The 13,488-nt window shown below is 38.6% G+C and overlaps 2 protein-coding genes across 2 annotated transcripts in view; one reads left to right on the top strand and one right to left on the bottom strand.

Moving 5' to 3' along the window:
* Positions 1 to 13,488, bottom strand: part of LOC141797997 (claudin-4-like) — a 54,206-nt gene that overhangs the window by 26,948 nt on the left and 13,770 nt on the right. The window lies entirely within an intron of this gene.
* Positions 7,882 to 8,665, top strand: LOC141797996 (claudin-4). Its single transcript, XM_074679752.1, has one exon. The coding sequence runs from the start codon at positions 7,955 to 7,957 to the stop codon at positions 8,621 to 8,623; it is 669 nt and encodes a 222-aa protein (XP_074535853.1). The 5' UTR covers positions 7,882 to 7,954; the 3' UTR covers positions 8,624 to 8,665.

Below are 13,488 nucleotides of genomic sequence, written 5' to 3'. Positions count from 1 at the left end.
GGTCAAAGTATGTGGCCAGCGACACATAACTTCAGCGTCTAATTATTTACCTCTGATCATCTGTATTTCAAAGTTTATACCAACATCAAGGCTCTTAAATCTGCTTTCTGACCTTTAATTTGGGTCAAATTTTGGTAAATTTGGTTGTTGAATTTCTTTTAAATTTGGACTTTGAGTGTATTTGTCTCCTTCTTTCAGTATGTCTTCAGTTTTTACAGTATTGTGTGTTTTGTATTTGTTGTGATTCCAAAAATCCACCCTGAATCCAGACATGGTATAAAAGACAGGGATCTCTCCCATCACTTTGTTTGTGTGTTTTTTTTAAGGCACAGAAAAATAACTACACTGGTTTCATGTGTCAGAGCGGGAAGTGTGTGTGTACCTGTGTACCTGTGTGTCTTTGTGGGTGGGTCATGTCTGTATTTAGAGTGTGATGTCATCCCAGCGAGCCCTGAGGCCGCCGTCCCGGTACAGTCACAGTTTCAGGGGTAATGTTTCCACAGTAAGTGTCTCTGAGGGACCTTTTGTGAGTCACGTGTGTTCAGGCACGACACATAATCACATGACAACAACAGGAAGTCGTTTAGAGTCTATGAATTTTAAGAAAGATGCTTTGTTCAGCATTGTGGAAGATTTTGTGAATATTATTACCACATGTGAATTATGTGTATTGTTTTGTGAATGTCGGTTCCATGCCGCAGATGTATCATCAATCAATTGTCAAAAATGTAACCTGAGTGTCTGTAAAAAGAAAATATCTGTTAATGGGGTCAAGTTTATTTTAAAATTATGTCTTAATAAAAGTAGATTGACAAGTATACTTGTCTTACTTGATTTGTTTTACTCTTTTCAAGAAATTAAGGCATCATTTTCATCTTAGACATCCTGAAATAAGACACTTTCTAGACTTAAGTCCAATAAGACTTTTTTTTTTTGCTGAAATAAAACTTTCTCTTTTTTTAGTTTTTGCAGTGTGAAGGTTTAATTAAAGATGATTTGAGAAGAATCTGTTTTAATCAGACTGCAGTGATGTCTTTTGGCCCGGAGTCTCATGCACACTGTCGTGAAGACGTGACAACGTGTCTGTTTTGGAAATGAACGAAGATCTTGTTTTGGAAACAAACTTTCATTGTTTAAGACAACTTTTTACCAGGATGGTACGTGGTAAAGTATTTATCAACAGCTATGTAGCGCAGTTGTTTGAAACATGACAACAAGCAACTTTGTAAATTTGTACCGTAGTTTAGTAGCGAGCTATATGTAGCGCTACTGGCAGCCCGGTGCTCTGAGACATGTCTGTAATGTGTAACGTTAGTGAATCCTGGTTATGTCCTGCCAGTCATCGACCAATCAGAGCTAACGTAAGCTCACTCTACATTTTATTGATAGACTCTCAAGTTTGAAAAGACCACTGCAGAATAACTGCTGACTCTGGGTTGGAATGAACATTATCACAAACAGCTTAACCTGTGTTTTAGCCTTTAGCTCGTGCTCTATCTCTCTCCTGTTTATCTTTCTTCTTCTTTTCTTTTCTTTCCCAGTGTTCATCATCACTGCAGAAATCAATTAAAAGAGTACTAAGCTACCAAACGCTAGGTTTTGTGAAACACAGGATGTGAGGCGCATCAGAGGATTAACAGGGAGCGACTGAATGTTTGTGTTTTGCAGTGAGGGACATTTTCAGTTCCTACTTTGTGTGAAGTTTTACATATGAAGATCTGTTCTTTATAAAAATGATAAAACCACAGGAACAACTTTTCTTCCTTCTTCTTAGAATCACTTCTGCCACTTCCTCTATTAACACAAAACACACTCAATGAGCTGGCAAACATGAAATACTGTTGGTGCAAAAACACATTACTAAATAATGCCTTTGATGACCATACTGAATAATTAAAGGCTGAGTTTGTCTCAAAGATACTTTTATGGCTGTAGCACTGCAAAAAGTGGAGCCTGAATACCAGATAAAAACACAGAGTTTGATGAGAAAATGTCTGAAAACTAGTGAAATTACCTCTAAGTGCAGTGAGATACAAGAAATCCTTGAGTTAGAATTTTAGATCTAAAAATAAATAGGAACTGGGATGTTCTCCCAAGTGTTAAAACAAGAACGAGTAACAAGTATTGAATGAAAATACTTATAAACTTACTTCCTGATGCCAAATAATAAGAAAATTACACCAAAAGTTCCAAAACACTGAGATTTTTTAATCAAAATACTTGTAAACATACTTCAAAATGCCCAATAATAAGAAAAATACATCAAAAGTTCTAAAAAGCTACAATCTTAGGCAAAAAACTAATTAAAAAGTATATTTCAAATGTTTTAAAGAAAGTGTTTGGGCCAAAAATATTTAGTTTTTATTGAATAATTGCAAATAAAAATGGTGCTTAGGATGCTTAACTGTAAGAGGAGCTGTGTTTTGGTTTGTATGATGTCACCCCCACATTGTTTTTTACAAGTTTAAGCCATTAAATTGGTATAAATGTGGTCTCAACAGATGTTTTATATGTTAATCTTAAGTAGAAGAACGTAAAAGAGTCACTGAATCTTGAAAAAAAAGTTTTGTTTTGAGGAGCAGTTTGGTGAAAAGACCATTTTAGCTTGTTTCATTCATTTTTAAACCGTGAGGAAACAACCTTACAGAAACCAGTCTGACCCGCTCCCGCTCCCACGACAGGTGAATATTTATCAGGTTGCTCTGCATGTGGCTGCATGTGGAGGATACGGAGTAATCCAGGAGCTGCACCTGCAGAGAGTGCAGGTACCTCCCTGAATAAACGCTGTGTGGAGGACGTCTGTTATTCACAGTTAGAGATCAAAGAGAGCTGCAGAAACACGCTGCATGTGCACGAAACAATTAACGCACAACTCACTGACTGTTATTATCAGTTTTAGGAAATGAAAAAGGCAACTTCACCCAGAGTTGGCTGAAACAGGTTTCCAATCAAAACCTGAACAGATATTTTGATGTTGAAAAGCCACACACAAAGGTGTCAAACAGGTGTGAACATGTACTCATGATGTAGTATTTGGTAATCATGGTGTGGGTGTTGACAAGTGTCCTGAGAAACTCAAGAGGAAAGAAAAAACAAGAAGAGGACATGCTCTCAGTGCAGATTAGGTAAGGTGTTGATCCACTTTACAAAAGTGACCCAAAATGGAAAGATTCAGGATCGTTTATGGTGGTCTGTGAATTATTTAGCACACTGACCTGCTATTTGTCGAGTTTTTCTACTTTCTCCTCTAGATTTCCACATTTAAATCCACAAAAACAAATGCTTCAGATTTTGCACAGGTTTATTCAGCTTTGTGCACGAAGGAAAACAAACATCCTCATCCGTCAGATATGCCGGTGATTCCCCGTCATTCGTCAGCTATGTCTGCTGTTCTTGATTTATCTGGTTTTATCAAATCTTTATCAGGTGTTCTGAGATTTCAAGCCACAAATATGTTTTTACTTGAAACGCCCAAAAACTGAGCCCTCCTGGTACAGAAACTACTGATAATTTGATGTTTGAGTCTGAATCTACGTAAACAAAATCTGCAAAGCTCCATATTTCAGATCAGTTTTTCAGTATGTTAGAGGAAAAGTAAAAATGAATGCTAAAGGTAAAACAAAAAATCAGGATGATGTACTGTCTGTTTTAAATCTGATATTTTTAATGCAAAGTGCACAGACAGAGTTAGAAATGGCCTCCTGTTAATCCACTTTGACTGTAAGTGACAGACTGACTTCAGACTGAAGGGCGTTTTCTGCAAAACCAGACAAACACAGCAGACAGGAAGCATCAGTGGCGCCCCCTATCTGTCAAACTGTCCATCCCCTGTCTGTTTACCTGCATGAAACCAGCTGCTGGTATGAGGGATCAGACAACTGCTATCAAGCTTTTCTGTGGTCAAACTCCAAGTACAGCTTTATCTCACTAATAAATAGCACTTAAAACTTTTTTTTTTTTTTACATTATTGTGGTGTATTGTGTTTAATATCTTTGATATCATATTATTTTGCTTCCATCTTGACATATCGTTCTCTTTCTATTGTTATGAACTCTGCTCTGGCCAGCAGGTACAAATTAGCTTAAGGCTAACTCTGGTGCATTATGTAAATGAAAGGTCCAAAAGTATGTACTGTAACTTCATATAAACACATACAATAAATAAATAAACATGACATAATATTTTTTATTTAAAGGAAAATTTTACAAAAAAGCCAAAAAAAAAAACTAAAGAGGTATTTTTTTCTTATTCTGCTGCACGTTTGATTTTTTTTTTTTTTTTAACCCCCTTGTCTGCATTATCTTTTCTGCTGAGCACTGTGTCATATGACAGCGTTGAAAAGACCGATGCATTTTTTTTCTAGCAGTCCGACAGATGTGAATATGATTAACTGCTATAGTGACCATCCCCAGCCCTCCCTGTAGGCTACTCCATCATTCTAAACTTTATTTAACCCCTGCACGTTTGATTTTTAAAGCAGCTGTCTTTTGAGTATCTGTACAGCTGGATTTATAAAAAACATAACATTAAAATAAACTTGACTTTTCATATTTCATACCTTCACAGTGTGGTTTTAGGTCAGTTTTGACACAAGAAATCAAAAATATCATATACAATTTAAAATTGTGGACCATCTACACTTCACCAAAGCCAAGTTAGTTAATGTCCCCAAATCTGGACCCCACCTGCACCGGCCAACTCAATTTATATGTTTCTTTTTAAAGTTTTTTGTGAGATCATTTCTAAATCTTTAAGCAAGGCGTACAACATATCACTGGAGCCACATCCTCTTCCTGTGATTTTTAGCATGAACCAGCAAACGCTATCTGCTCAGGAAATCCCTGTAATGTTATCACCTTCATCTGCCTGCTAGCACAACGTCTAAAACTGATGCTGAATGATGAGTGAGTGGATGAAACAAGTCATTTAGTATTATATGGTTTAATTATGTGGTTTATTACCTGGACTATTTGTGTTTACTAACTGTAATAAATGTATGTGGATGTGTAGACAGTGCTTTATGTTATCACTGTTGTAAGAGCCATCACATCAGGGTGGGAATGAGGTTGGTATTTGGGGGAGGGATTGGGGGATAAGAGGGTTTGGGTAGGGATGGGTGCCTAAATATTTTGTATTTTGTATATTTTGTTGCACTTTGTACTGTTTATGTTGGAAACTGAATAAATAAAAGAAAATAAAAACAATAAATCAGAAATATCAGCTTAATTCAACATACACCACTTAGAACAGTGGCCCCCAACCCCCGGGCCGTGGACCAGTATCCGTCCGTTCATCAACTGATACCAGGCCGCACATAAAAAATACTCAACTTACATTGTTTTAGTTTCATTTATTATCTGATTCTGAACGAGATTCTCTCGGACATGCCTGTCTATGACTCATTTTTGACGCCAACCCCTCTCCCCAAAGCTAGCAAAATGGACAAAAAACAAACATCTTTGGAAAGTTTCTTTAAGCAGGGTAAAAGAGCCAGAAAGGAGACAGAAGAAGAGCCCATCTGTGAAAATATTGCCTGACGTTAAACCGGTCTGTGGTGTGAAACAAGGTTAGGGACCACCGACTTAGAACACAAAGTTTAGATTAATAATATGCTGTAAAATCATCATTTCCTTTGGAACAGCCTTAGCGTACACATTTGTAGCACCTATACAATAGTGTACAATGTTGATATATTTTCACTTTTGTTTTTTGGATCACATAAAGATGCTATGAGGAGGATCTGTTTTAATTGGACTGCCACCTTGTGGCAATTACTTTTAGCGAGATGTGTGTTTGTTTTGGGATCAAATGGAGATCGGATCGGAGCAAATTTTCTTTGTTCAAGACAACTTTTTACTGGATACAACTCTCCGAGGTAAGGTATTTATCAGTACAGTTATGTAGCGCTACGGTTTGAGACGTGACAACAAGCTAAGGTTGTAGTAGCTGGCTACATGTTAGCCTGGTGCTCCGACGTATCTGTAGGCTAACATGACAACAAGTAAACACTGTCAGTTTGTGAGTAGTTCAGTAACCTCACTCTTCATTTTAATGATAGACTCTCAAGTTTGAACAGACCACTGCAGAATAACTGCAGTGCCCGTGATTTAGCCTTGAGCTCGTGCTCTATCTCTCTCCAGTTTATCTTTCTTCTGCTCTTCTGTTCTTTTTCTGTCTGACAGTTAGGCTCTAGTGTCCACCATCACGACAAAATGAATCACAGGGATCATTTTTAGCAGAGAAAAACACAGATCTCTCTTTTTTACTAAACTTTCCCAGCCAGCACAGTGGTGTTATAAAGACCTTGACGTGCCGTTAATCAAATCCGGTTCTGCTAAACCTGATTGGAAAGCTAGGAAGTAGCATTTAAAAATAACTTGTAACTACCAATATTGGCACTGATAATCTCATTTTAAAGTGTGGATTACAATCAGGCATAAATCTAGAAGGGAGACTTTTTCAAGATCACTTAGAAACTCCTCACAGCCCCTTAAAGGAAAGTTGTAAAGTTTCGGTTTAAAAGATTAATGTTTAGGATGTTTTTAGTGTAGTTAACTGACAAAATTGGTCAGATCTGTCCGGAACAGTATGTAAGGGTTCAGTAAATTACTTCATTTATTGCAGCCTTAGTTGTAATAAATAATAAATAAATGACTGATCCACTGGTTGGAGAGTAAAAAAAAAAAATCAAAACAAATCTTAGAAACATCATTTGTCGCTATAACGGTTAATGGGCTGACGTTCCTGTCTGGAATGTGTGTGTGTGTCTGTGGGAGTATGGGAGGGGGGAGTGTGTGTGTGTGTGTTCATGTGTCTGTGTCGGGGGTTAACCAAAGATAACAGAGATACTCATCCCGACCACTGACCCCAGGTGACCTCAGGTGACCTCTGATGATTAGAGCCGAGCCTGTAATGACACAGCTCATCAGTCGACCTCAGCCGTCCCTTTGTCTCTTTGAAACATGTCGTAGATCACTCAGAGATCCTCGGCTGCCGTCGTTTCCTTTACACCCCTCTGTTTTCTGACAAACACTTTTGTCTTTAAATAAAGAATAAATCACTGTAAGGTTTGGGTTTGTAGACTTTCACAGTAAGAAATGATTCAGTCTTTGTGCTCTGAGGCTTCTCGATAAACGATCAGATACAAAGGGGGTGTTTATGGAGGGATTAGCTACACAGACGACCTAGCATTACTCCTCAGGTGTGTATTTAAAGTTTGACGTTTGTAGTTACATCCCTGTTATCCGCCTCTGTCAGATACAACGCAGCAAAGATATTCACTGTGAGTTTAGTTCAGACTTTAACTATACATCCTTCAGTTTGGGACAAAAAAACACCTGTGAGTGTTTTTTTCCTTACAGGAGAAAACAAGGCCCGTCATTGTTTCTCTGTCTTGGTGCAAAGAGATCTCATTCAGATGGTGATTCAGCGTTTTTCTGTTTAAGGCTGCCATATGCCTTATATATTCACAAACACACACTTTTATAACTTAAACAGACTTAAAAAAGACTTAAAAAAGAAAATAGGTTAATGCATTTTTGCACCAAAGAAGTTAATCTGCAGCAAAACTAGGATTGTTTCAAGATTTTGCTCTGATAAAATGAGATCAGCATGCTCTTCAAGAGTAAAAACAAAGGTAAAAGCAGGACTTTTTGCAGATTTTTATGTGTTTTGGATGTGACAGTTTTCTCAAAGTGACTGTTTTTCTCATTTTCAGGTAAAGTTTGAGCGTAAACACGATGCCACCTCGCGCTGACTCCACCTTCAAACGTCTAAGCCGTATAAAGAAGGTACAATCTCTCTTTCCCTCTCAGTAAAAGTCTTAAGCGCGACTTAGAGCCGACGAGATCCGATATCGCCTCCATCTCAGGAGGGCTGGACCCGCGGACACAGAGGGCCTTCTATCCCACAGAGCCCTGGAGGACACACCAGCTCAGCTCCCCGGCTCTGACGATGTACTCCGCAGGTTTGGAGATCCTCGGGATGATCCTGGCTGTGGCCGGGTGGCTTGGCGTGATGGTGGCGTGCGGCCTGCCCATGTGGCGTGTGGCTGCGTACATCGGTCAGAACATCGTCATCTCTCAGGTGATCTGGGAGGGTTTGTGGATGAACTGCTCGGTGCAGAGCACAGGTCAGATGCACTGTAAGGTGCACGACTCCATGCTGGGGCTGCCTGTTGACCTGCAGGCGGCTCGTGCGTTGGTCATCGTCTCCATGGTGCTCAGCATCGTGGGTATTTGCCTGTCGGTAGCCGGGGCGAAGTGCACCAACTGCAGCCGGGATGTGAGCAGCAAACCCCGTCTGGTGGTGGCTGCTGGAGTGACCTTCGTGGTGGCTGGGCTGCTGCTGCTGGTGGCTGTTTCCTGGACCGCTCACGCCATCGTTCTGGGCTTTTACGACCCCATGCTGGAGGAGACGGGGAAGAGGGAGTTTGGGAACGCGCTGTACTTTGGGTGGGCTGCCTCCTGCCTGCTCCTCCTGGGGGGAGCTCTGCTCTGTTGCTCCTGTCCGTCCAAAACAGCCCGAGCAGGGACTGGTGACAGCTCTGTGCCTCCGTGGACGGACTACTCCCGCGTCAAGACGATGCCCGTCAACGGATACACCAGAAAAGACTATGTATGAACATTAAAGTGCTGCAGATGACACACATTTCATCTCATTTTTTATTATGAAACTTTTCTGAATTTATGAAAATTCTGTGATTTTAAATGTACTTTTTTGTACTCAAACAAATTTTATGTGATTAAACTTTACACTGGGTGATAAATAAACAAATTTCATGCTTTTCCTCTGAGTAGACGCACAGCTTCTCCTCCACTTTCATGCAGCTGAGTCATCACCCGCTGCGTAAATTAAGTGTAATTTAACTTCACCTGCACCGTCTCCTTGGTATGCAGAAACTGGGGCAGATGCCATGTGTCGAGATCAGCCGCTAATAAGAGCCACGCTGGTTCATGCACGAATTAGGTTTTCTGTTTCATTGTAAGTGGACGACGGACACAATGAGAGGCTTGTTTCAGAGCGCGCCCTCTGCTTACCCTCCATTGTGGTCTAGAGTGAAACCGAGACAGAGATAAAAGTCTCTGTCTGCAAGGAAATGTAAGCTGCACTGTACCTGAGCCACAAAGAGGCTATTGATCAGGTGGTCTGTAAGTGTTGACCCTCCTCCTCCTCCTGGTGCAGCCACAGAATAAGAGTTTGTCTTAAAGCTTCATGAGTCACCTGGATAATCAAAAATCCAAACAGAAAGCATCTTCTGCGAGGAATAAAATAACTCTGAGCTAGTTTTGATAAATTTTCTGGCAGATCTTGAGTGTGTTTGGAAAGAGGGTCTTTCTCTGCAGCACGTGCAAAAAGTTAAACTTAGGTTGTGACCTTCTGGACAAGGACGCTGATAAGACCCCTGAGCTTCCAGCGCACACACCAGCAATCTAATTCAAGACCAATGCATGGAGTCATCACCAGAAAGCGAAACATTCCTCTCATTGTGTCTCAGCTGCGGAAACTAACCCTGCAGAGAGGTTTTCAACCTAATCTGAGCAGCTGGGAAAGCTGTTTTTAGCATCAAAGCAGCACACACTACATCACTGTTGCAAAAACAAACATTTGTACAGGACAACGTCGCAGAAACAGCATATCCAAACGTAACATGAACAACCCCTGGTGATGTAAAATGATTTAAAGGGTTTAAAAATAAATAAATAAAGGAGTGAGGTCATGGGTAAAACCAGTTGTCAAATATAAAACAAGGATAAAATATGTCATGTTGCCTGAGCAGTGCCATTAAGAGTTGTGCAAGTTGACTGCAGTGATTGCTCGTGGCACAAAGCAAAATTTGTACCTATTAGTACGTGCCATAGGTACCTTATATCTCCTTCCTGAAGGGAAGAGAGATATATTCCTCCAACAGTGGGTGGTCAGAGCTAAACAGGATAGCCTGTGCCTTCTGTAAAACTCATCTGTCAAAGATCTCTGAGAGAGAGAGCAGCTGCAGGCCAATGATCTTACTGGCTTCCCGCACAATCTTGATCAGACAATTTTTGTTTTTAAGACACAGGTTTCCATAGAAAGAAATTAGACAAAAAGTTAAAACTGACTCTATAAAAGATTTACAAAATAAAACCATCAAAGTCTTATCAACATTAAAAGATTTTAGTCTTTGCAAAAAGTACGACCTTCAAAGGCCTTTTTTGCAAATCGATGAGGTGTTGAGGTCATGTGACAAGTTTTTGTCGATCACTGATCCCAAGTACTTGTAGGACTCAACAATCTCCACCGCTGTACCCTTGATAATGGTTGGGTGTACTTGTTGCGATGTTTTCCTGAAGTCTATGACCATGTCTTTAGTTTTTGTCTTTTGTATTTTGCCTCTATATGGCAGCAACGATGCTCTAAGTGTGCTCAAACCTCTGATCAGTGGTCAGTTTTCTGCAGTGCAATGTGCTGCGTAAACATCAGCAAACTCTGCTTCTGACCAAGGAAAATGTTCTCCATTAGGGGGTGATATGGAGAAAATATGTCAGGATGTTTTTATGGCAGGATCAGGATCTGGATTTTATCAGGATTATTTTTCGAATTCAGAATATTTTGACCCACAAGCAACATTTTTAGCCACAATATTTATGATTTCTTTGTTCTTATGCACCAGCTATTTATAACTTCAGTCTTGTCTTGTGTCCTTTGATGTGTTTTTTTTTAGGGCTGTCATTTTAACGTGTTAATTAGATTGATTAATTACACCGCAAATTAACGCGATATAAAATTAACACAGATTAATCTGGATAACAAACCTGCGAGGCATTCAAAGACACACTTATTTTCAAATGCCTAGCATTTACAAACCGTTTATCCTACATGGAAAAAGTGGTGTTCTCGTCAGATTTTCAAATTTCCGACAATCCCTGAATGTAACACACCTGACATCAGCAACATGCTTTGCACCGGGGGTTAGAGAGAGCACTGTTAAGGGGACTGCCGTCCACATCTCGTTTATCCACACGTCCTTTTTGAAAATCTACAGAAAATCAACCGTTTGCTCTAGCTCAATGCTGTAAAAAACAGATAATTCTACACTTTTTACTGCATCAAACAAGCCCTGAATGATCAATAAATGTCTTGTATTTAAATCTAAAGAATTCTTTGAAAATTTGCTTCCATCTTCCTGGTGTCATGTTTCAGCTTGGGGCTGCTCTGCACCAATCAGCAACAGTTTGTGTGTTCAGAGCATGTAAAACTAAAACTACTTCACTTTTCTTTGATCCAAGACTTGAATAAAGTGTTTTGTACATAGTTCCTCACAGTTTTTAGCCTTTAGCCCTGGTTCTCCTGACCTCATAGAAGTATAGAAGTTCATATTGCAGTGAAAATTGAGTCCACATCGAGTAAAAATGAGACAGAAGCAAAAAACGTCCTAAAAATCAAATCAGCTTACCTTAGGTGCAGGAATGTGTAGATTTTGTAAAGATAGAACCATAACACTTTTTTCATTTGTTCCTTATGCCTCAGGGTACCTAAAAATGTGTTGTATATATTCCCACCTTATTTTTAAATGTTTTTTAATGTATTTTAATGTAATTTTAATGTCCTGGAATTCAAATTCTTTATTTTGGGACCTTAAGCAGATATGAGATTAAAATAAGATTAATTAGATTAATTAATTACAAATCCTGTAATTAATTAGATTTTTTTTTTTAATCGCCTGACAGCACTAGTTCTTTTTTACTCTCACATTTTCACATAATGGTAAATACATTAATTAAAAGATTTCAGATGTGAGAGATGTTGAGTTTCTGCAGAACTGTTAATTATTCAGCCCCTGCCAGGGATTAATAATTCTTAGATCTAGGCACAATGGATATTTCGCCTGGTTTTAAGAGTGTTTTTTGGTATTTGAGTTCAGGGTATGAGCCTGAACATGTCTTTTTTTAGTCTTTTTCTAATCATAGTTTTCAAGATCCATACAATCAATGAAAATACATCTCATTCTTCTCATTTAGCCATCTGTAATCATACTACTGTAGCCAACAGTAAAATATCCCAGACTTAGTAAGCAGTAGAAAGTATGTAGAGGCCATTTAGACATTCAGTAAAATATATATAGAACCATTTTATTAGAATACAGTAAAATAAGAACAGGAACTTTAATCAAACATAAACACATAGATATAAATGTTGGGGTAAACCTCTTTTCTCTTGTTCCATTGGCAGATTTTTTTTACTTGTTTCAAGAAATTCAGACCTCGTTTTTGTCGTTTAACAACTAAAAACAAGACGCTTTTTGGACTGGTCAGGTGAATTTGGCTTGTTTTGAGTCAAAAAAGATATTTTCTACTGAAAATAAGACCAAAACACTTGATAAGATTTCCATTTTTTGCATAGCATTTTATGGTTTGCATTTCTTATTACAGGTTTTCATGCCAAGTAAAATTCTCTTACTGCATGGATGGATAATCTAACTAGTTGAAAAAATGTATGATCAAATTTAGTGTTTTTATCTCATATTAAGGCTTTCATTTATTGCAGAACGTACAGAGTTTTAGCTTTATACACTGCAAAAACGATAATCTTATCAAGTGATTTTGTCTTATTTTCAGTAGAAAATGTCTTTTTAGACTTAATATGAGCCACATTCACCAGACCAGTCCAAAAAAGTCTTGTTTCAGGTTATCAAATGAAAAAAATGAGGTCTGAATTTCTTGCTTCTAACAATTAGAAAAAGAAATCTGACAAAGGGACAAGAAAAAGTTACTTCTTTTGAGACATTATTCTAGTTTTTGTCTATTAATAACTTAAAACAAGACAATTTTCTGGACTAGTCAGGTGGATGTGGCCCATATCAAGTTTAGCAAGGCATTTTTTTTTTACTTAAAATAAGACGAAAACACTTGATAAGATTTCAGTTTTTTGCAGTGTACAAGAAGCCTATGCACAGTCCAAATGTTTTTTAGTGAGACGTTATTAGGTAAACTTTAGTTTTGTTTGTGACCCTGACAGAAAACGTAAATTTTCATATGATTTATCTCAGAAACATAACTAATACACAGTAAGATAAAAGCTGGGGGACATATGGATATGGATCCCAGGCAAAGTTTGGCCCCTGGGCCTGACTTTGGACATACCATCCAAAGCACTTGGTTTGTATCAATCCCTGAAGCTTTGCAGAAAGGTTAGTGGACAAATACTCTGGGACAATCATTGCATTGCATTGTACCATCATGTCTATGTTTCTTCTGCCTTAAATACACCACACAAAGATGGTTTTATCAAGAATAAAATGATTTAAAAACATGTTGTGCAACTTTCTCTCTTGATATCGTGCCAGAAAATTATGAGCCGTCTTTCAGTGGAATATTTAGAATTCAAGAAGGAAATAAAAGGAAAACCTGCGGGAGTGTATACACTGCTTTCCCCTTTCAATCATTCATCACCCGATCTTTACTGTGTCAGTTACTCTTTAACTTCTCCAGACCTCCGTACACGTCCTCTGT

The sequence above is a fragment of the Halichoeres trimaculatus genome, unplaced genomic scaffold, assembly GCF_033239565.1.
Source record: "Halichoeres trimaculatus isolate MK-OKI-2021-1 unplaced genomic scaffold, fHalTri1.1 fHalTri1_scaffold_9, whole genome shotgun sequence".
NCBI lineage: Eukaryota > Metazoa > Chordata > Actinopteri > Labriformes > Labridae > Halichoeres > Halichoeres trimaculatus.
This window is presented reverse-complemented; position numbering and strand designations above follow the sequence as displayed.

Bases quoted from the DNA above. Each gene is read 5' to 3' on its own strand.
- LOC141797996 (XM_074679752.1), top strand. From the start codon at position 7,955: ATGTACTCCGCAGGTTTGGAGATCCTCGGGATGATCCTGGCTGTGGCC.